At 48.5% G+C, this 23,002-nt stretch overlaps 1 protein-coding gene across 5 annotated transcripts in view; it reads left to right on the top strand.

Annotated features, from left to right (window-relative positions):
- eml1 (EMAP like 1) overlaps positions 1–23,002 on the top strand; it is a 76,590-nt gene that overhangs the window by 19,086 nt on the left and 34,502 nt on the right. For 3 of the 5 annotated variants that reach the window (XM_048974593.1, XM_048974594.1, XM_048974596.1), the window contains exon 3: positions 19,601–19,783. In XM_048974593.1, the coding sequence (XP_048830550.1) occupies positions 19,601–19,783 (183 nt within the window). Of the gene's footprint in view, positions 1–19,600; positions 19,784–20,329; positions 20,354–23,002 lie in introns of all 5 variants that reach the window. The other 2 variants (XM_048974592.1, XM_048974595.1) reach the window with 1 other exon arrangement.

The raw sequence follows: 23,002 nt of genomic DNA, 5'->3' as shown, positions 1-23,002 counted from the left end.
AAGCTCCGTACACTCGACTAAAAGTGAAAGTTTCTCATTGATCTTTATTCGTGCGCATCTGAAAATCTCTCCGTGGAGAGAGCACTTCCCGGGGGCTGGGAAACTGTTGATTTCAGGTGCTCGCTTCATCCCAGGGTTTTGAGTAGGCAGGCATTTTATTGCAGCTTTTTGCACTCTCTGCCTTCTCCTCAGTCAGCTGCCGGCTTTGAACCTTTGTTCAGCTGGGTTTTTTCCCCATATTTCATTCTTAATTATAAGCCTGTCATCCTCACTTGCTGCAGTAATGTACGCGGCAGGTTAGGGGCTTGGTTTACACCCCCTCCCCTCCTTATCAGTGGCTTTTGTTTTCACGAACGCTACGTTTAAGGGACGACAGCAACAGCTGGCATTTAAGTGGAGTGTCAGCTGGTAAATGTGCCTCTGTCAGCGGCACAGATGAGGGGGACACAGGAATCGCAGTGCAAGCTGGAAGTAGCGCGTGCCCGGCGATGATTCACACCCTTATCATGTCAGTGCAGAAATGTCACTTAGCAGGTAGTGCATTTACATATTTATAGAGATTAATGGCAGCAGGACGGACTGAAAGCCAGGCTGTTCAGCCCCTTTATCCGCGGCTCGGGCTACGGCTGCATTCACCTTCTGAGTTTCGCTTCCCCGCCTTGTTGCCCTGGTTACTGCAGCGTCCCTCAGACCGAGGCCAGAGCGGTGCAGTCGGATAGGGCTGTGAAGGCTGTTGAGGGTTCAAAGTCTGCCCACTGTAGCTGAAGTTCTGCCTGGTCAGAGTGCCGTTATCTGTGAATAGAAATCCTGTAATCTATATTAACCTTATCTTATTTAATGCCCCAGGGCACCGTGCTGTCTCTGGCTTTTTAAGCCGTAGAGGAAATTCAGAACGAGGGAAGTCGGGGTTCCCACTGAAATCGAATGTTTCTGAACATTTCTCGAGAGAGAGGTTGTCGAGGCTGAGGGCTCACTGGCGAGCGACGCGGAATCGAGCAGGCTGCCGTGAAGACACGTGGCAGGGGGGGGCAGGGGGCCGGTGAGGCTCGGCACAGGAATTCCAGGATGCGTAAATAGCTGACAGACTGGTGCTGCCTGTACATATCACAGGAGTCATCGGACTGGTTCCTGCTGGCTGACCAATGATTTCACAATGCATTAGAAAACAACATAACATGCATTCATTACAATATGACATAGAAATTTAAAAACACATAGTAATAAATTTGGAATTGTTTTGTACCCTGTTCTGCCTGGGAAAGGCTTCAGGACCCCTGTGACCCTGCTCAAGATAAGCAGTTGGAGGTTGGATGGATGGATGACACGCTTTGATTGCATGGGCATTTCTTTAGTCTCCATTCCAGTCTTGGATTCCCATATCAGCCTGATCAGTACCTAACAGTTGGAAGCTGTTGCTATATTTAATGTGTCTGCTGCTGTTTTTCCTCGTTCTTGTAGAAAAACCAGAGATGCTTATCTAGCATGTTATTTGAAGAACCAGGAACACTTTGAAATCTTAGTCATCATTTGGGCTGGGTGTTCCCCTGTGCACACTCATACTGGGCTGGTCTGCCCCCCCCCCCCCACCTCCACACTCTGCTCAGAGGAAGGTGTTAAATTGCCTGGCACGGGGAAATGGGTGGCATGTTGTGCTAGATGGGCTAATGCCAGCCCAGTCTCCCTGAGCCCAAGGATCGTCCTGTGGGTCTCCAGCTACGATCTTCAGTTTTTCCTGCTCTGTTGACCAGTTTGGTGGGTCTCCATTTTTTAATGTAATTTTCCCCAGTGATGTCAGATGTTCTGCTGGTGGGTGTGGCTGAAAAGACCAGAAGAAATGGCAGCAAGGGGGGGGGGGGGTTCACGTTATCCATGGTGAGTCAGCTCCGCAAGGACAAAGCTGGCATTAGGCTAGCCCCCGTGATTCAGAGAGGCCAGCGATTCTCACTCAGGCAGACGGCTGGATCCATCTCCAGTACCTAATCTTTCCATCCCCCTGATGAACTGGGTGATTTCTCTTTATAAGCGCTCTGAGATTGTCCGATGGCTGCTTCGTGTTGACGTCTCCTGCCCTTGCACACGTGACACACTCTGCGCCCGGACTGACTGCCGGGTCAGTAAACCCAGAGAGGAACTGCCTAATCTGGGCTCAGCAACAATTTATCAGAGCCCTCCCCCCAGCCGCGCAGTGAAAGCACAGAGTACCGGAGCAGTGTGATCTGTGGCATTAGCTCCACTACAGATGCCGTGGTTACCCTATTAAAGAGATGGATGTCTCCTCAGTCATTGCTTTAATGCACTGGATATTGTCTTCCATGAGGAGAGGGGGTATCGTGGACCCTGATTGGCTGATAGAGATCAATACCAGCCCAAGTTGGCTACAGAGGTCAGGAATGTACTGCGAGCCAGTGGAACGCTCATCCTCCTCCCCAAAGATGGTAACAAAAAATGAGGATGTGAGGATTTTGTGAATTTATCTCCAATCCGATCTGCGCTTCGGCTTGTTTTTTCTGGCGCTCCTCTTGATTTTTCTGGATGTGTATATCGCAGAGGGATTATCCCCTCTTGTCGCCGGGCAACTGGCATGGGCACTGCGCCCTTCGCGGTGGTGCCATGGGTAGTGGCGAGCGGAGCGGTCTCTCAATCTGCTACCGCCACCCAGAAAGCTTGTTAGATCCGTCGGTGGCCAGGATCTGTGTGATCAAACGATCTGGGCCCTCAGTCCCGGGGGAGCAGGGGGGGGGCTGTCCCAAGGGACAAATGTTGGATGAGTCTGTGATCAAAGCCCGGACATAACCCTGGAGTTTTAAGGCTCGTCTCTCCCGCCAGGCGTTTTAATCTTCCCGCTGCCTCCAGATTACGCTCCATTGTCTTTCGTGTCGCCCAGTGGAAACAACGTAGAATCCGTGCAGAGACGAGAGCCCTTGTGATCCTCCGGAAGGTTCAAAGTGCCCTGTCACGTGACTTCACGTCTCCAGGCTGTTTCTAGGCGCCCGGTTGAAATGGGTGATATGACTGGTCAGTGACATTTCAGTAGTGAATGCATTAGAAATAAAAAGATGAATGCGTGCTTTTTAATTAAGGAAAATCAAAAGTTATACGCTAGATAGATTGCATGACCAATGAAATGAAGAACAATTCAGCATATGCATTTTTATAGTACACCGTAAAAATCCATGTGAGCATCAACAGCTGATATGCTTTGTTCACAAAGATGTAACCCGCTGCTGTGTGCATCGTCTGGCTCTGAATAATAACGGTGGGCTGTTTGTGCTGATGTACTGCTTTGTCCTCTCAACTGATACTTAGGAGGGACAGGCAGGGGTGGTATGGGGGGGGGGGTCGCTTATACAGTGATACTGCCAGGCAAATTCATAAGAGTGACAGGTGGCAGGGTAAAAATCCTCAGTCTGTACATCCAGCCACCAATAAACACTCGCACTGGGATTAGCTAGAAAGCTCCACCCTCGTTACCAACCTGAAACAGAAAAATGCACTGTAGCGGGACTGGGTGGGGGGCAGAGTTCGTGCCTAATTGTGGCTAAGGCCCGTGTCGCCCGGAGTTACGCCTCTGGCTGTGGTCTGCTGCAGAACCCCCCACCCCCCCAGGAACGTCGCCCTCCATTAGCCTCTTTTGGCTCTGTCTGCCACGGCACAGGAGCACTTCTAAAGCAGTACCCCCCCCCCCCCCCCCGCAGCTGTGTTCACCCTTTGTGCAGCAGCGGTTATGGGAGGATAGAACGAACCTTGGTCCTCTCCGCTATGCTGGTCCTCTTACCCTCTCTGCCCCACGACCAGAGGGGGGCCTGGTGCCATGTGGCTCCTGTGGGGTCTGAGGTCACCCCGACTCCCATGTTTGATGGCCTAACCCCTCCTGCGGTACAGAGCAACATTTTCTCAGTGGAATATTGCAGGTTGCTAAAAAGCCTGCAGATCCATCACCCCCAGCCTCCCGATGACACCTTATCTCCCAACCTTTGTTTGAAAAGCGACCGGAGACTCGATTGCTTCTGTCACTCTGCTGGTTGATTTTTCACCCCCAGTCATGTAACACCAGGACAACTCCGGGGATCAGTGTATCGAGGATGAAAATTGGCAGTCGTGCAAGACCAAGCTATGTCTCTGGTTGCCCTCTTCCTTTTGGCACCATGGAAATCTGTGGCATACACGCTTAGCCCCAAGGCAGCTGAGGACTTAGGAGCACTCACAGCGGCACTCCCGCTGGTGACTCTGCGGAGGAGGATGTTGTTGCTGGCAGACCCTTGTCAGCCTTTCGATGTTGCTTGTCATCACTTGATACCCGAGGAGAGGGGAGGGCGGAGGATGAGCTGCCTTGTGCAAATCTGAAGTGACTGTGTGTATCTCCTGCCTTTGAAGGCACGGCCATTCTTCATATGTGTGGTGTCAGCAGCAGCAGATCAGGATGTGTGATAGGGAGTGAGGGAGATATAAATTTGTCAGGAAATGAACACTTAAATATTGCAGCGACAGAAGTCATCTTGCTAATCTGTGTTGTTATCGGCATTTAACTTTGCCCGTTGTAGACTTTGTCTGTCACAACAGGGGATAAAATGGCATTGATTTAAGGAAGCGGAAATGCCTGAGAGCCCAGGCACCCTTCTGGCCCAGATGGAGCCTGTGTTTGCCCCCCTTGGGCTGCGCAAACACTGGGATTTCTTTGTGCGTCTCCCCACATGCTGTTGACCCCTGGCCTGACCCCAGCACCCAATATTGTGTTGTTTTCTTGATTCCCCCTCGTAGATCCAAAGCCAGATGAGACAGCACTGAATCGTAGATGAGGGTGGCTTTCAGAAGCTGGCCCCATGTTGTCCTCTTCTGGACAGATAGCTCCAGGAATGCCTGCTGAAGTGGGAGGGCATGCTGGGTAATGAGCTGCAGGAATGGGAAGAGCCTCCATGGAGCACTGCCTGGGGTCTTCACAGGTGTCATGCAGGCCCTCCCATGCAGCAGCAATTCCCCCCAACTTTGTCTGCCGTAGATCCTCCTGCCCTCATTTTCAAAACATTCACACCCCCACACCCACTCATGTGACTCCTCAGGCTTCAGGCACACCTGGCCTGGTCATCTACCATACCTCATGCTTTCTCGATGGGCCAGTGGGTTTGTGGACCAGCACGATTTATCATGATAGATCCCCCCTCCGGCAAAATTCATCATAAAGGACCCTCTACTGCTTGACGAATTTATTGTATGGGACCCCACAGTAATAGGCCCAGTCCACCCTAGCAATAGGGCACCATTGCAGGACCCACAAAACATTAATGACATCCGCTTTTCCGATTGGCGCCCTACCAGAGCTTTGCCTGACCCCTGGGCCTCAGATGGCTGCTGGAAGCCTGCCCAAGGCTGCTACTGTGAAGCTGGCACCTTGTTAAAAGCCCCAGGCCTATCTCTAGCTTCAGGGAGTTTGTCTCCTTAACCTTCTGGCTGTGCTTATACTTCCCCAGTTCTCCTCTGATTTTTCGTGATATTACACATCAAGGCCAGCATCTGTCCGTCGTAGATCTTTTTGCTTCACCACTGCTCGACCGGGGCTAACGTCCAGAATCTCAGTAATCAGACTCATGTAAGCGAGGGCAGAAAGCACTCTGTTCAGCTTAAAGTTGATTATCATGACTGGCGTGCTTAGCCTGAGTGGTCGGAAAGCGAAGGCTTTTCTAGAAGGGCATTAGAAATGTGGGAAGCATCAGCAGGCAGTAGCATAGCTTTTAGCATATTAATGGGAATATTTCCTGCGGATGGACCTGCTGTGGATTTCGCCTGACCCTAATTACCGGTTCTGATTGTTGAAGTGATTTCAGACTGGGATCTAAGACCTAGCGGCCAGGCTGCCTCTCGACTGTGGCCTGAGATGCTAATGGTGGCTAATTCGCTACGCCCTGATTTGTCCCAGGGGACAAGCAGGACATATAGCCATAGTCTCCCTGTGGGGGGGCACCGACAAGGTCTAAACGAGCCAGAAGCAATGAATCCAGCACGGGCGTCGTTCAGAAGGTCCATGGGTTACTGCTACCAGACCAACAGAACTTAAACTATGAATGGCATCAAAAATGTACCACTGGGGTGATTTGTTAATGGGGTAGTTCAGAGAGAATATATAGATGTGGTGGGGGTGGCAAGGTCGGGCATTTGAACTTTACTTTTTCTGATCAGAGATGGAATTCTCCTGGGTGGTGCCATGGAGCACCGGAGGACCCTGTGCAGGAGGGGCTGTCACCTCCTCTCTCCTACATAAAGACCAAAGGGTTTCTCTCTCTTGGTGTGGGAGAACAAAGCATCCTTTCTTGAAAGGCGGAAAGAGACAGCGAAATCTCACAGGGTGCGGCTCACGCTCCGCCCTTTGATGAAATGTGCACAGATGCGGGAAAAACTAGAATTCTGGGTTGTGAGACATTCCGTTGATTTTTTTTTTAATCATAAAGAGGGCATGTCATCGCATTCCGGTAACAGATGTCGCTTCTGTTGCCTTTAACGGGTAGATATGCAAAATGGTATCTTGGCTGGTCTTTTTAGTTTGCTTATTTGAGGTTCATATGCTGACAAAAATGGATCAGTGGTAGAATGAAACACAACTGGTGCTTTGATGTACAATCGCTTGTGTGTTTATTTCATCTTTGTTCCGTCTGCCAGCCTTATCTGGATTTGCCAGTGTCTTATTTCATGTCATGTGACTGGCCCTTTAACCGTTATCCGAGCGCTCAGTTTCTCAGCCTGAAAGTCCTTCGTGCTGAGTGCTATAATTAAATTTGATTGCCATCCGTCAGCAAACGGGTGGCAGGGAAGCCGGTCAATCGTATGAGATCAGCGTTTATCAGGCAAGGCGGGGAAATTTGTACTGGAAAGTGCAGCAAGCCAGTTTCGCCTTTTATATGACTGCTGGAAAATATGGTTTGCACTCAGACCTTGTTCAGATTTTGGCTTCTCTGCTGTAAATGATCACAGTTAAAGGATAGGCTTGTTATCTTCGGGTTGAGATGTCGCATACCATCTTGGAAACTTGGCCTCACCCCGAAGGCAAGCGGCTGACTTACACGCTGCCCCCGAATGCTGTCTGATTATCGATTGTCTTGCCTGCCATTTGGGGTCTGCGCCCAGGCGGGTCACAGGATCGCGAAGGAACAATAGTGGCTTTTTAAAGAAAAAAAAAAAAAACACAGAAGGTCCATGCTGTCTTTTCCCGAGATGTTTGTCACTGGTTTACAATGTCGATTTTGTATTTGAGCAAAAAGAAAACAGAGGAGCAGTCTCTTGGAAACAGCAGGGAGTGTTATACGGGGCTGAGGGGCCGAGTGGACCAAGGGGGCGAGGCCAGAGGGACTGCTTGGAAAATAGGAGCGGCGTAAACAATGCTTCAGAGTACAGGCAGTGGCTGCTGATTCACTCACCGGGGTCCTCTCTGCCCCCACGATACAGATGGCCTGGAAATGATGGACTCTCTTCCCATCCAGATCGCCACGCTGCCTTGCCACACTCACTGCAGCTTGTCCGTATCAGTATAGGTTCACTGTGCCCTTACTAGAGGAAAGGGAGGAGGAAAGGAGGGCTGATCTCAAGCAAGGGACTTCCTCTTATACTTCCCAATGTTCCCCGTGGTCATTGGCGCAGTCAATCCTCTCGATTCACTAACTGGCAGGGGGGGGGGGGGGGGCAAGTCAGGTGCCACTGAAGCCGGCAACCTGTTCAAGTGATCTCTTATACTGTGGTTAAAGAGCTCCTCGCGGAATCATACCTGTCGAATGCAAGTCAGTGCTGGTTAATATGTCTGTGTGTGTCGTCTGTGGGTGGCTTTGGACCCTGTTTGGAAGCACAATGTTCTTTCTGCTCTTTCTCCTTCATAAAATAGTACATTTATTAGATCATTTCCCTGCTGGGTGCCAGGAGTCTCTCCGCTTGAATGATAGTCAAACCTGCTCTGTGGCTTTCAGACAAAAATAGGATTGGGAAGGAAACATATTTTTGGTTTTATTGTCTTTCTTCAATAACAGTGGCCCACCTGGGGCTTGCTCGAGGACTAATGCCCCTTACTACTCATAAACATTGGGTCAAGTTTGACAGTGGAACCATCGTTTCTCCATATTCGCTGCCATCAGATTTGCTCTTGTTACTGTCTTTGTCCCCAAAACACTCAATGAGGGTGAGCACCTGTGTAGGAGGAAGGCTAATCAGTCCACAGCGTAGCGTGAGGACTAGCAACCTAATCCCCGTTGAGCATTACGCCTGTGCTCACTGAGAGAGCGGCTTTGAAAAGGGAGCGGCATTATGGGATGCAGAGGCTGCGACCAGCCCGCAATAAGCGCTCTCGGACCGTGCCTTATACCACTCTGGCAGCAGCCTGAGGATTAGCTGGGAACAATGGTCACTACGCTGTCCAGGCACATGTCAAAAGCCCAGGCCTTTTTCAGGACTCAATGGGTGCATCTGATGGCAGGACGGTTGTGATGGTAATTGGGAGTGATGCCGGCATGGGTTTGCGTACCTCCAAGCTTGGCACTGCCAATAACGGCCACAGGCGGCCACAAGTGGGACTGAAGGGGCTGCCAGTCCAAGCAGGATATCCAGCAAGCTACACTGTCATTTGTTCATTAGACTCCTCAGTCCAAGGCATCTGACAAGTACAGTAGAGGCAGTGTTTCACTAGCAGGTGGAGTTGCGGCTCATTGAGTTGCATTGTATGGGGGGCTAGTTTGGGCTTTTTTGCATTGGAGTTTGCATTTTCACCCTCATTTTGACCAATTCAGAAACATGGAGGTGAGAGCATTTCTCAGAATTTGTGGTTGTGTGTGAGTGTGTGTGTGAGTGTGTGTGAGTGTGTGCGCCATGTGATGACCTGGCTTCCCGCACCCCGACCTTGAGCCCGATGCTGGACTTCAGGTTCACCATGAACCCATACTGGCGATGTGGTTGGCAGATGGATGCATCCAATCGGCCGAAAGCCTCAGATAAGTAAGTTCATTGAATAAATGAGAGTGTCAATATTCAGGCTTGATATTAGGACCCTGGCAGCTTTCTAGTGCAGGCAGATGGTGTCAGTCAGGTCTCCCTCAGCAGTCCCATTTTGATTCCTAGTCCTGTTCTTCTAGGAATGCGTGGTCCTGCCACAGAATGAGCCGCCTCGTGCTGAAAGCCACAGGAATCCAGCTCAGCTGTGAAGTGTGAAGCGGCCAATCAGATGCAGAACGGAGCTGCAAGGCCGTCTGATTCCAGTAATAATGGTGGTGGCTCCGGAATGATCCGGGAACAATGGTCATACTTCCCCAGCTGAATGCAGAGCAGAAGCAGAGTGAAGCTTCAGTTGTAGCTTGGTTAGATTAACAAAACCTTCAAAGCATTTTCTACTCTGATTTAACCTCTTCAGTTTCCACTTTTGCATGTGTGCAGAATGTGTTTCCTTTAGCAGCCTGAGCAGGTTTCATGCCGTACAGCCAGACGCTCCTTCTGCAGGGGCACTTTACTGTAGGTACTATGCTGTCTGTAGTGCAAAAGCAGCTCACTGACCAAGACATGGTATTATGGGTAATACGCGGTATTTTGAGAATACTTGGCAACAAAATCTGCCATTAACCTCCCCACCCCATCCCGTGTTGCCACGATATGGAAATACTGGAACAGTGTCAAAATACCATATACTGCACTGTAGTGTCTGAATGGTATGGAGAATTAGACGCTGCCTAAGCCTACCATGACCAGTCTCACAGCGCCGTATTCTGTTCCATAACATCTGCAGGGATATCCCTTTGCTCAGAAGTCAAACTGCCTTAAGGGACTCGCTGAGAGGTGTGGCTGTGCTCTGCACAGATACAGACGGCCTGACTGCATACCCTGTGTCTGCATTTTTCAATATTTTTATTTTCTGCAGAGGCAGCAGGTGAATGTGAAGCTCACGTGCACATCAATGTTCCGTGAGCCCTATTGAACCACGAGCCAGTCCTTTTGCTAATGTCCCTGTAATCCACTAGTTCATTAGCGGCTAAGCCTCTTTGCAGGAGCCCACCTCATTGTGACTGCTGGGATTAGCGTGCATTTTTATCCATCTTCTAAATCACTGTTTTCCTGAAGTTAAGGTGGGGTGACTGGCCTATCATAGAAGAACACCTTGTGTAAACAGGCTCTTGCTACAAACTGCCCCCCGACCCTTGACCCTGACTGTTCAAAGGGGAATGGACCATAATCCCTCAGCTTTGATTTGGAAAAGAAAGGTCTGGCTGACGGGCCTGGCAGGCGCTTAGCAAAAACGCTTTTGTGACTCTGGTGTTTGTTCATTCGTTGCACTTTGTGGAGACACGACGAGGGCATCCTGCGATGCTTCCGGATGGCTCAGCCAGCCTGGGAAACCAGCTGGCCGCAGCTGCTGTGTCATGAAGGTCGAAGCCGCTTCACAGAGGCGAAAGTGATTACGATGCCATTAGCTATTTTCAGGTGCCTTTCCCGGAGTCTGCATTTTTGTACAGTCGCAGTGTGCTGAGGTTAACAGCAAAACTGTGAGAAGGTTCATGCTGTTTATCACCAAGCAAGTGAAACATTTTCTCCCACTGACTGAAATATAACTTTATATTTAGTTTTTTCCCCGAACAAACAGAATTTTAATATGTTTGGAGTAAATTTAGAGCACCCTTGATGTTATGAGTTAAAGGACAGGAAAAACCCGAAGATAGGGGAACATTACGGTTCTGTATCAAATTTCCCACATTTCTCACCCTGATCCTCACCTCACCTTATATATAGGAGAATAAGCCAGCTGGCATCAGCAGTCATGGGAGACTTGGGGGAAATGTGTTATTAATGAGGCTGCAATAAAATCACATAGCAGAGTGAGAGGCCATTAAACAGGATCATCACATGACCCACAAACACACAGCCCAGCACCCAGAATTCACTGCGTGTTCTGGCACTACCCATGTGAGGTGATAGGACAGTGGGGTCATCTGGAGGTAGGGGAGCAGGGGAAGGGCCTTGTTGGGTTGGGGGGGTGGGGGTACCGACTGGCCGGAATGGGAACTGGGGGGAAATGGCCTTCTGGGTAGAGGTGGCCTTTGGATATCAGTGAACGCGAATTAGTGAAGCACGTCCATCAGCAGGATGAGGTTAATGGTTGAGGTTGCATTAGCTGAGAAATTCACTATTCCAGAGTGTAATTCTAAGCAGGATATTAACAAGAGCAAATTGAGCGGGGGGTGTAATTGAAGAAAGTGATAGATGTGACGGACAGGGACGAGGCCGGGGGGGAGGGGAGGCAAGCGGCGTAACCAGCCTGCAGAATGGAGCGCAGGAAGGAGAGGAAGTAAGGGGGAGGGGTACAAAAAAGGAGGATTAAGCCAAATTAGAGGAGGATGGGAAAGGAAATGGGAGGAAAGAGAAAAAAACAAGTCATAAAGTGTGTGGGGGGGGAGCATAGTGACATTTCATAGTGACCTCAGATGGGATATTGAGGAAGACACAGGCTGAAAGGCACCAGGGGCTGCTCTGTCCCCACCTTTTATTTGAAGAGTGCAGAGAAATGATAATACAGGTGCTGGGGTCTCCCATCCTGGTGCTACTGGAGCCATTAATACAGAGCTAAAGCCTGGAAAGCTGCAGTCTGCGGGGACCGCCAGACCCCAGGCACACTTATAGCTATTGATTTCTTTTATTTGCCATAGCAAGATATATAAAAGTTCAATTTTCCAAAAGGATTGTTTTTGTTATCAGCTGCGTCGTGGGACGACCTTTGGTGACCTTGGTGTTCATGTTCCCAGAGCTTTCTGAGGTCATCCTCCTCCAAGATTAGGCCTTTTGGAATGTCATCGGGAATTAAATTAAAGGTGAAAGATTCCGGAGGATGCTTAAGGGACGACCCATTGCCTGTCAGCCCGTGTAAAGCTCCTATTAATTAGGCAGCACCACATGGATGTCATGCATGAATATAAGTCATGCCGGACTGTATTAACCTTTCAGCCCCGGATCATTGTGTACGGAGTGCCTTCATTTCCCTGGGGAATCATCCGTCTTCTTGCATGGAGTTTTGCATCTGTGAGCTTGGCCACGGGACAGACTAATGGTAGTAATACGCCCCATTGCCGTCTTGTCCCTCGTAAACATGCCACCCGGGACCAAAAAACTCCAGACATATGCCTTAAACTAAGTCGACAGCAGGGACGCATGGCATCATTGCGCCCATCCGATTGGCTGTGGCTGCAGCTACACATGACCATCTCCGCCGCCCTTGGTGTCTGACTGTGTAAGTGGTGCTATCCTATGTCCCTCGGGTTTTGTTTGGATATGGCAACTCAGCCCAGGCCTCCGCCAGGACCCCAAGCGATCCCAAACATCCTAATAAAACTGTGGGGATTATTATCTTACCCCAGAAGGCATCTGGTGCCGGGCTGTCGTAATATGTGCAGTTTTATAGGAAAATAAAGAAACGCTCAATAAAATTGCATGACACCAGAGGTGCTGACCACAGCTGCAGGATCTACTGAAATTTAGCTCGTAATGGTTTGGTTTTCAGTAAAGGAAAATGAACTAAATTACTAAATGATAAATGCCTTTATTTAGATGCGCAGTTCAAAAAATTTTTTTTTAAATAACTCAACAACTATGATCAGGATCAACAGTTAGAAGATGGTTGGATGGATGAATGGATGGATGGATGGATGGATGGGTGGGTGGATTTTTTAAATGACAATCCCTATGGCATCCTGTTCAGAGTATTCCCCATCCTCGTGCCCTGTTTTTTCTGGTATAAACTCCAAGAGTTTTGAATAGATGGATCATATAATCAGGGATGGACATAACTGGTACGCAAGTACGCATTCACCTTTAAAAGCGATATGTGCGGCAATCGATTGTTGTAGCAGCATGAATGTGTACGAATTTCATGTGCATTTGCGCCGATATGACAAGAAATTATCGTGCATTTTAACCTTTATGTGCTAATTCGTACTTCATTTGGAAAAGAGAGGTTAAAATGCACGACAGTTTCTTGTCATACCGGCATAAATGCAAATAATAATACATAGTCATTCATGCTGTTACAACAATCAGTTGCCACATGTATCACTTTAAAAGGTGAATGCGTACTTACGTACCAGTTATGTCAATCCCTGCATATAATACTTTGTATTATCAGCGTTTAGATAACATTCCAAATTTTCAGCGATGGGGAGCTTGAGGTCACCCTGAACAGATTCTCAAACCTCAGCAGCCCGATGCGTGATCAGCATTCATCAGTTCAAGAGGCAAATTTACTGCCGTGAACTCAAGCCTTCATCAAGACGAGAGCGCCAGTGCTGAGTCCCATCGTGTGTTTCTGCCTTTTGTTTTCCGGTTCTACCAAAGAGCTCCTCCTTCTGTCACCTTCAGCAGGAATGTTCTGCAGTTTTGGCCATTGGGCTCATGGTCCATCATGGAAAAGTAAAAGTCCAAATTTCAAAGGGTGAAGCATTTGTATCATGTTCCGTTTTTAGTAGTGTGTTCATGGTAATTTTAACACGCTGGATCATCATCAGTCTCACGCAGACATGGTGATGACTGCTCTAATGCCGTACATGCAGGCATCCTGCCATGTTTGTGGGCTCCTCTCCTACCGTTCACGGTTTTGTCCCCGGCTGTGGCACAGCTTGGTATTTTGTGGCCCGTGGCATGCCGCCAAACAGAGACTCCTTCCGACATGGTGTGGTCAGGAGCTCGGAAAACTGCCGAGCTCTGACAGCGATTCCTTTTCCTGCGGGAGTTGGGCGCTCCTTTTCCGAGATGGGAAACTATAAAGAGAGCGCTGAGATCCAGCCCTAAGACAGTCTCCTGTAGGGAGCCATCCTCAGGGACCTGCTCTGTGGCTGGGGGGGGCTGGGGGGATTCCAGTAATCTACAACCACAACCGCTGGAAGTCCCTGGTCTATGCAGGACAGGGCACTGTGTGTATGTTTAGGTTTGCTAACGTTTTTTTAATTATCGTTTTTTATATTGCTCCATTCCCTTGGCCTGTTCTTTGTAGCTTAGTGTTTAACTGCTGAAATGAGAAGTTTCTGATTAATATTAAAATTTAATTTGTTCGTCTGCAGAATTTGAAAGCTCTCTCAAGATTATGGAAAACTATGCTAAATAAAATTAAGATTTATATGCCCCCGTCTATCTTTTATTGCATATTCCAGAGCATGTATGTACATTTATATAGTTGTATAAAACATGTATTGTTTTTTATATAATAATATAAGTGATAGATTGGTTTTCAAGAACGAAAAGGATTTCAAAACCAGCACTGACACACAATGCCAGGTCTTTGTAAGGCTTTCTGTGCAAAGCAGCACCAGGGTGCAAATTTCTGATCCACTTCAAGGTTAATAATGTCTCAGTGCACTTTCTGCACCCACAAGCCAGCGAAGTGCATCCACCACGAAGAAGCCGCTTTCCATTTAGCATCTTGTCTCAAGCCGGGCATTAATCACTAGGGTTACAGTAATGGTTGTGATCATTACAGCAGAGACGCCTCCTGAATTTTAAGTGGGGTTTGCGGGCCTCGGGGGGCAGAGACTGCCAGGAAAGGGGGTGTCTGCTCAGCAATGGGGAGGGCGTAGACGGAGACACCACGACCTAGTGTTTGCCTGCTGTTATCTGAGGTGCTCACTTCCTGTTGGAGTGCACTGGAAGGTTGAGGTCTTGATACATGACAGGATTCCTCTTCATTTCTCCTCATTGCCCTCCAGTCCCTTAGTGCCATCCCTCTCCATTCCTCTCCAACATTCTCCACTACCTAATTGCCGTTCTTTTCCATTCCTCTCTATTCCCCTCTGCTGCCATATTGTCATCCTTCTCCATTCCTCTCTGCCTGGTGCCGCTCCTCTTAGTTCTTCTCCATTCCTCTGCTGTCTTATTTCCATTCCTCTCCATTCCTCTCCCCTGCCTTATTGCCATTTCTCTCCATTCCTCTCTGCTGCCTTATTTCCATTCCTCTCCATTCCTCACCATTCCTCTCCCCTGCCTTATTGCCATTTCTCTCCAGTCCTCTCCCCTGCCTTATTTCCATTTCTCTCCATTCCTCTCCATTCCTCTCCCCTGCCTTATTGCCATTTCTCTCCATTCCTCTCTGCTGCCTTATTTCCATTCCTCACCATTCCTCTCCCCTGCCTTATTGCCATTTCTCTCCAGTCCTCTCCCCTGCCTTATTTCCATTTCTCTCCATTCCTCTCCATTCCTCTCCCCTGCCTTATTGCCATTTCTCTCCAGTCCTCTCCCCTGCCTTATTTCCATTTCTCTCCATTCCTCTCCATTCCTCTCCCCTGCCTTATTGCCATTTCTCTCCATTCCTCTCTGCTGCCTTATTTCCATTCCTCTCCATTCCTCACCATTTCTCTCCCCTGCCTTATTGCCATTTCTCTCCAGTCCTCTCCCCTGCCTTATTTCCATTTCTCTCCATTCCTCTCCATTCCTCTCCCCTGCCTTATTGCCATTTCTCTCCATTCCTCTCCCTTGCCTTATTTCCATTTCTCTCCATTCCTCTCCATTCCTCTCCCCTGCCTTATTGCCATTTCTCTCCATTCCTCTCTCCTGCCTTATTTACATTTCTCTCCATTCCTCTCCATTCTTCTCCCCTGCCTTATTGCCATTTCTCTCCATTCCTCTCTGCTGCCTTATTTCCATTCCTCTCCATTCCTCTCCCCTGCCTTATTGCCATTTCTCTCCATTCCTCTCTGCTGCCTTATTTCCATTCCTCTCCATTCCTCTCCCCTGCCTTATTGCCATTTCTCTCCATTCCTCTCTGCTGCCTTATTTCCATTCCTCTCCATTCCTCACCATTCCTCTCCCCTGCCTTATTTCCATTTCTCTCCATTCCTCTCTGCTGTCTTAGTGCCATTCCTTGACATTCCTTTCTGCTGGCTTACTGCCGTCCGCTTATTTCTCTCCGTTGCTCTCTGCTGCCTTATTGCTGTTCCTCTCCATTCCTTGTTGACGTTCCTGCTTTCTTCATCCCTCTATAGTCCATATTCTTAAAAGCAGGTAATCCCCTGGTTATTATTCTGTAATTAGTGCCATACCCCGAGCAGCCTGTTATTTCCATATTCTGACACGGCTGATCTGATTATGCAAAATGAAAACATTGAAACAAGGAAGCCTCTTAGTTTGGTCTGCACCCTGTTCAATTTGCTTAATCACACTGCAGTGCATGGCCGTTATATTAATTATGTATATAGTAATATTATATCTGGGATATGGATGTATCGAAAGGATGAAAGGAAGCAGTCTGCATGTAATAGCGTGTGTAAGTGTCCGCGTGTCAGACATTTCTCTGGATGCCTACTGTAGAATAAGTCATGCAGGCGGAAGGTTAATTTCTCACTATAGTCACCTTTTAAAGGAGGCCAGCCAAGACTCATTCAAACCCAAGGTAAACACTCATCTCATATTTTTAAGTTCTGATCGATGGAGGCTTGTAGCTTGGTGATTTAGGTGGCTGTGCTCATGCCCAGACAGTCATGGGTTTGAATCCAGTGACCACTAGAGTCACCTTGAGTGTGACTCTTAACCTCTGGTAGTCCCAGGTTTTCCTCATACGTACATCACTTTGTACCATCTATCTAATAAATATGTAGATGTGCTGAGCTGAGTAAAACACCACATGTGTGTTTTATGGTAACGACTCCCTAATTACCAGCACATCAAACTGAGTATGCGGCTGGATTCCTGCCTACATTCTTACTTCCGCCTGCTGCTTGACAGTCATGTCCATCCAGCTGTCCACCTCCCGCGACGTGCTGGCTGCTGAGAGTCTCGCCGTGCGAATTACACCGCGGTTTGCATGACCGGGATTTCACATAAGCCACAGAAATAGATCGGGCCCCGCATTCTGTTTGATTTGACACCGAGGAGGTAAATAATTCAGAGCATAGCTGAGCCAGAGCGTGTGTTGCAGAGGAGCCGTTGGGGTCAGCAATGGAGTTTTCTTTGGTTTTTGGTAGTTCTGATAATGAAATGGTGTTATGACCCTGAGATGTGGAAGAGCTCAGACATGCCGTAAGCTTCCCCCGAGCGTCACCCTCACTCCTTTGTTACATTGCCATTGATCTCTATCTTTACTGCTGTCCCAACAGATCTATTTAGCTTGAAAGACTGGCTCTGCACCCGCTGATTGGTCTCTGTACTCCTGTTTTCTCAGCCGACTTGCATCCTCCTTGTAACCTCCATGGGACTGTCGACGGAGGAGCCCGCCACTGTAATATCCTTGTCCCTCAAACCGATCCGAATCAGAGGGATTCCCCATGGTGCCGGAATCCTGCCGAGCAATTAGAGACCCCTGTTAGCTTGCTGTCACATTGTGTCCATGTACCGAGGCCTCAAGCAGCCACCTCCAGAATGGTTTTTTTAGATTTCCATTTACCATCCATTTCCTGCAGCTTAACAGTTTCAGATCCAGTCTAAAAATCATTTACCTGCCCCATCTTGAAGGCATTAGAGGTGTCTGATACTTCTCTGGGTGCATTTGTCTTGGACACGGGTTCTGTATAATCTATTTTCTTAACCTGTGTAAACATTTCCCACACGTGTTTATCAAGCCATCGGTTAATATTAATAAGGTGCAGTTCTACGCGATTACTGGCGAGTTATGAGCTAATCCATCAGTTGCGTGCATGCGAGAGGAGACTTCTTAATCCATCAGCATGGGATGTGGGCGGCATTAGAGTAATATCGGGCAGCATCAGCGGCAGTCTCCCACTGCATTATTCATGCTGATGTTCTTGACTGACTCTGGGGGGAATAGCGCATCGTTCTTCATTAATATTTCATCACTACCACTTCAAAGCGCGCCTTTGGGTTGGTGTTCGCTGGGTCTGTCGCTTACTTGTTCTGTGGGAGCTGGGGGGGAACAGACGTCTACACAACCCCTCCCCCTCCTCTGTCTGCTCCCAAGAAGTCCTCCAATTGGCTGGTCTGCCGGTCTGTCTGTAAAGTTGCACATATGATGCTGTGTAATAATTGGGTTTGGTTAGAAGTGGATATTTCAGGTCTAGAAAGTAGAAATTCGGACTAAGATTTTGTTTCGACCAACAGGTTGAGTGCTCTGTGACTGTAACTCTTTATACTCAACTGGTTGGTTGAAACAAAATCTTGGTCTGGATTTGTACTTTCAGAACCTGCACTTTCCACCTCTGGGCACGGTCTCCCAGCTTGACCTCTGCCAGTGACAGATGATCAGTATTGCTGGCCTTGATGCCCCTTATATCCTTTGCATTGGTTTAATTCATGCATCTTCCATAACCGCCCATCACGTACAGGGATACAGGGGCCTCTCCCATAAGGCACTGGGCCATGGTGGCAGCAGCGTATTCAGACACGGCTTCGGCTAACCGCATGCTTTTGGATGGCAAGGAGGGCTGTGCTGCCCATCAGAGCCTGAGGCCTCTGCGTTTCTCACAGAACTGCCTCAGCTCTCTGTCACTATAATAAAGTTATCAGCTGAGATGTGGCTTTGATACAGTCATCACAGGCCTGCTTACATACGTGCTTCACTGCCACTAGTTAGAAACATATTGAGCTCATTAGCCCTGTATGAACGCTGCAGCACCAACCTTTTAGTGTTTGCGTTACTCAGTGGAAAAATGGCAGCGCCAGTGGACTGCTGGAGATGCAGACTACATCCTGCATGCATTTCATTTTTTTTTTTTTAGGGAAAATTTGTTTTCCATGACACATAAACATTTTCGGTTTTCCTTCACTACCCCCATTCTGCTTATGTTTTTACTGCATGCAGTGCCAGTCAAAAGTTTGGACCTACCCATAGAAAGTATTATCTGTGCATTTTAGAATAGCTCTCTAGCTTGTGACTAGCTTGTGGCTGTCGGTTCAAATCACTGGGTCGGCAGAGTGATCCCACCATTGGGTCTTTGAGTGAGGCCCTTAATCAGTTGCTCCAGGTATTGGCTGACTTTACTCTCTCCTCTACGCCAGTATCATGAAGTGGCCTCCTGGGATGCTTCTCCAGCCTTCCGGAAGGAGATCCCACATTGACTGCTTTTCCTTCACTCTCTGGGGAAACTCCTCCAAAACTACTTCTGTTGTGTTTATGTCTGGTGGCCAGGTCATGGGATGTGACACTATCACTCTGTACATTATCATGTCCCGCATGTCTAACCATTCCACCCACATACAGTAACAAAGTCGAACTTGCTTGCTTGATTACGCGCGTCGCTGACCCTCCCCCCCACAGCACCCCCCCCCCCCCCCCCCCCACGCTCCTTTTAGAGATCCCTGTTGGGTTTTTGTTATCTCTTCCCGATGAAGCTGTCAGCCGCCTGGCTGATTGGGCTGCGCTTGCTGTCTCACTGTGGATCCGCTGGCCCGATCCAGGCCTGACCGTTTCCCTTTCTTACCAAGTGTCATCCTCCTGGTAATAAAATAAAGCAAAAGACTATTTTGCTCTTTACGTGCAAGAAATGGCTGGTCATACACGACCCCTTTATCTGTCCATTTTCAATATCCGCCCGTGTAGTCTGGGTCTCGGATCTGCCGTTTAAGGTGTGAACCGTGAAATTGCCCGAGCAGCGAAATCGGACTGACGATAGCAGAGAAATCCTGTCATTGTGCGCGGGTCTGTGAGCCTGTCTGTGCCCCGCAGATGACAGCGCCTCGGCAGCCAGCAGCATGGAGGTCACTGACCGCATCGCCTCGCTGGAGCAGCGCGTGCAGATGCAGGAGGACGAGATCCAGCTGCTGAAGTCGGCGCTGGCTGACGTGGTGCGGAGGCTCAACGTCTCTGAGGAGCAGCAAGCCATGGTCAACAGGAAGGGACCCACCAAAGGTACCCCCGAGACCCTCACCATCACCATCATCACCATCATCATCATCATCATCATCATCATCATCATCACCCACACACATGGTTCACACAGACCCACACACACGTTACTAAGCCCCCCGAAAGCTCTTTTCTTCACACTCTGATTCCATCCAGGGACACTGTGAATTAGGTTAATATCACTCCCGCTAAATACTTCATAATGAAGTGAGCGTGAGCAGCACACAGTGCTCAGGGTGAGGCTGAACACTGCGCTGAACCCTGCCAACAGACTGTACGTTTATCTCTGCTCCAGTGATGCGGGTTAGGGAGGTTCAGTCCATCTGTTGATGTGTGTCTGAATTGAAATGAAATGTGGATTTGAAAATTGCCGTGGGATGGGGGGGTGATGGGCAGAGCTGGACTTTAGCGACAGAGTGCCAGTGATGTAGAAGAATCCCCTCCCCCACCGGACAGCCTTACTCCCTGAGTCAGGGATTTTCCGTCGCCATACTCTCCTCTTTCACTTGTTTCCATCTTTCTTGCTCACTCATTACTGCCTTTCCTCAGACAGCAGCAATGCTGACAAGCCAGGTAAGCTGCCAGCCCCCTGCTCCACACACCCCGGGGTAAACATGCTCACCCTCACGTGACCTCACTGTCTCCCCACTCTGATGTGGCACAATAAGGCCAGTAATTTGCACAGGGGCTGCCCTGAAACACCCAAAGGCATGCGATTGTGATGTCACAGGGCACCCAAAGGTGTGCAGTTGTGTTGTCATGCAGCACCCAAAGATGTGTTTCGTTGTGATGTCACGTGGCATCCAGAGACATACGGTTATGACGCTAAGGGGCACCCAAAGGTATGCGGTTATGATGTCATGCAATGCAGCACCAAAAAGCATGTGGTTGTAATGTCACGCGGCACTCAAAGGTGTGCGGTTAGTGATGTCACTGAGAACCTAAAGGTGTGTGGTTGTGATGTCATGGGGCATCTAAAGGTGTGCGGTTAGTGATGTCACTGAGAACCCAAAGGTGTGTGGGGGCATCCAAAGGTGTGTGGCTGTGATGTCATGGGGCATCCAAAGGTATTCTGTTATGATGTCACAGGGCACCCAAAGGTATTCTGTTATGATGTCACAGGGCACCCATTTTCTTTTCCTCATACTCCTTCAGGGGGAAAACACTTTTTATGGAACCCCACCCAAAAACTTGCATGTGTTTGATTTGTTTTGTCACAGCCTCCTAATTTAAAGCAAACACAGCAAATAAACTGGAGAGGCCCATCTGACTACCAGTAAAGCATCCCAGGACACTACAGGAGAGAGAGGCTGCCTGAGCTGGCCCTGTGACTGACAGCCGGCCTCTGACCCCTGAGACGAATAGCTGTTCTGATTAAGGTCCTGTGTAAGCAGCTAGTCTCCTGACTGGGGGTCTATTAGCGACTCCCTGTTTGCCGATTGCTCTACATATTTGCCTGTTGGCTTCTGTAATTCAAAGTCCTCTCTTCCTGCTGGTGTCTGTGGCAGCTTCTCTTCTGTTCCTTCTGTTTTTTTCTCCACCCTATACATTATTTATGCCCTTTGCCATCAGGAATTTCACGGCCCGCTGCGTTGCCAATTGCACAACGTGCCGCATCCACAGCCGCCTGGCCGGGCCCTCAGTCACTGGCAGGGGTGCTGGGACAGGGCCAGGGTGTGCCTCTCTGCGCATGAGGCCACTATAACCCCCCCCCAGACCCCCCCCCTCCCCATCCTGTCTTTTTCTTCCCCTCTGAAGCAATGTCTGTCAGTTCAGTAGCTCATTAAAAGGCAGGCCTAGCGATTCGAACCGCAGCTGGCCCTGCTGTGAATAGATAAATATTTTAAACAATGATACGAAAAAAAATTCTTGTCTTTTTTTCCCCTGTTCCCTCTGCAGCAGTCTGCTGCAGGGAAACGTGTGTCAGCATTTTTCCGTCCGAGGGAGGGACTGAGGGATGTTCCAACGGGAGGGGTTGTAAAGAGGCGAGTCTGGACCTCCTGGCAAGCCAGTGGCCTTCAGCAGAAGCTGAGTGCCTTCAGCACTCATGTGCGAATGGGGCGTCTACAGAGCTTACCCTAATTCTGCCCTCGTATGGTTTCCATGCAGAATCTGCTCGTGGTTCGCTGACCTGATCACACTCAGAGGATGAGGTTGGGGCTGCCTTGGTCAGTGTTGCATTAGCAATGCCCAGTGATGGATACTTAGTTGCTACTGATATATTAATGACTTCATTTTTCAAGCCTGTTTTGGATGTAATGGTCGCACATGCCATGTGTCTGTCTGACTGACCTAAGAAGGCAGCAGGTCCCATTGAAGAATATGAAGTGGGTGTCTTATAATTGAATTTTAAGATCAGCAGCTATAGATCACTGGATTTTATAATTAGATTTATAGAACAAAGAAAGCATTCCAAGTGCTGCTTTAATTAAGTGCAGTAGATTCATCCCTCCTTCTACAAACTCATTTGGTCCTGGTACTTCAGTTTAGTTCCCTGCTTGATAATGAATGGCGGACCCAGACTGCACATGCATTCCGTGGGCATTTAAGGGGTTAGGGTATAGATCAGCCTGAGCGATTTAATTGGTCTATGCTAGCATGTACTTTTTTTTGGCGGCCATTGGATTGACTGTTTTTCTCAGGGTTTATCTGCATTTATCTGTGTGATCATGGCCCTTAAATGTGCGAACGTGTTAAAAAAATCATTTAAAAAACCAAAAATCCATCGGAAAGCCATTACTGTCGTCTGTCTCCATTCATCTGCAGCTGTTGTTCATACATTTTTATTTGAAGTAAAACACAGTTATGAAAAGCACTGGAAGTGCTGTTTGTAGTGCAGACGGGAATGAAGAAGATTGCAGAAGAGATGCCAGAGAATCTTATTGGTTACTGGTTTTTATGATATTTAATTTTCATTTGAAATTTTTTATTGGAATTTTCAGGAACTCATTTCATTCTAATGTACAGGTATTTGCTCTTTATAGATCTCTGACCTTAATCCCTGAATCACTGCCAATTTCTTACAGTAAAATAATTTGTATTGAATTCAATGAAATAATTTCATAGTCTGCACACCACAGATGGACCTGCACACATTTGGCTGTGAGCAGATTGGTGTTTCCCCTTTGAGACACTTGATTGCCATCTCATTGGCTGGAGTGTCCAGTGAGGTCATGTGATATGTGTGGCAGTTTGGTAAGGAGCTGAGGATTTTTGACCATG

This window comes from Brienomyrus brachyistius, chromosome 14 (assembly GCF_023856365.1).
Source record: "Brienomyrus brachyistius isolate T26 chromosome 14, BBRACH_0.4, whole genome shotgun sequence".
Taxonomy (NCBI): domain Eukaryota; kingdom Metazoa; phylum Chordata; class Actinopteri; order Osteoglossiformes; family Mormyridae; genus Brienomyrus; species Brienomyrus brachyistius.
The sequence above is the reverse complement of the archived record's forward strand: the minus strand, read 5'-3'. Positions and strand labels throughout refer to the sequence as shown.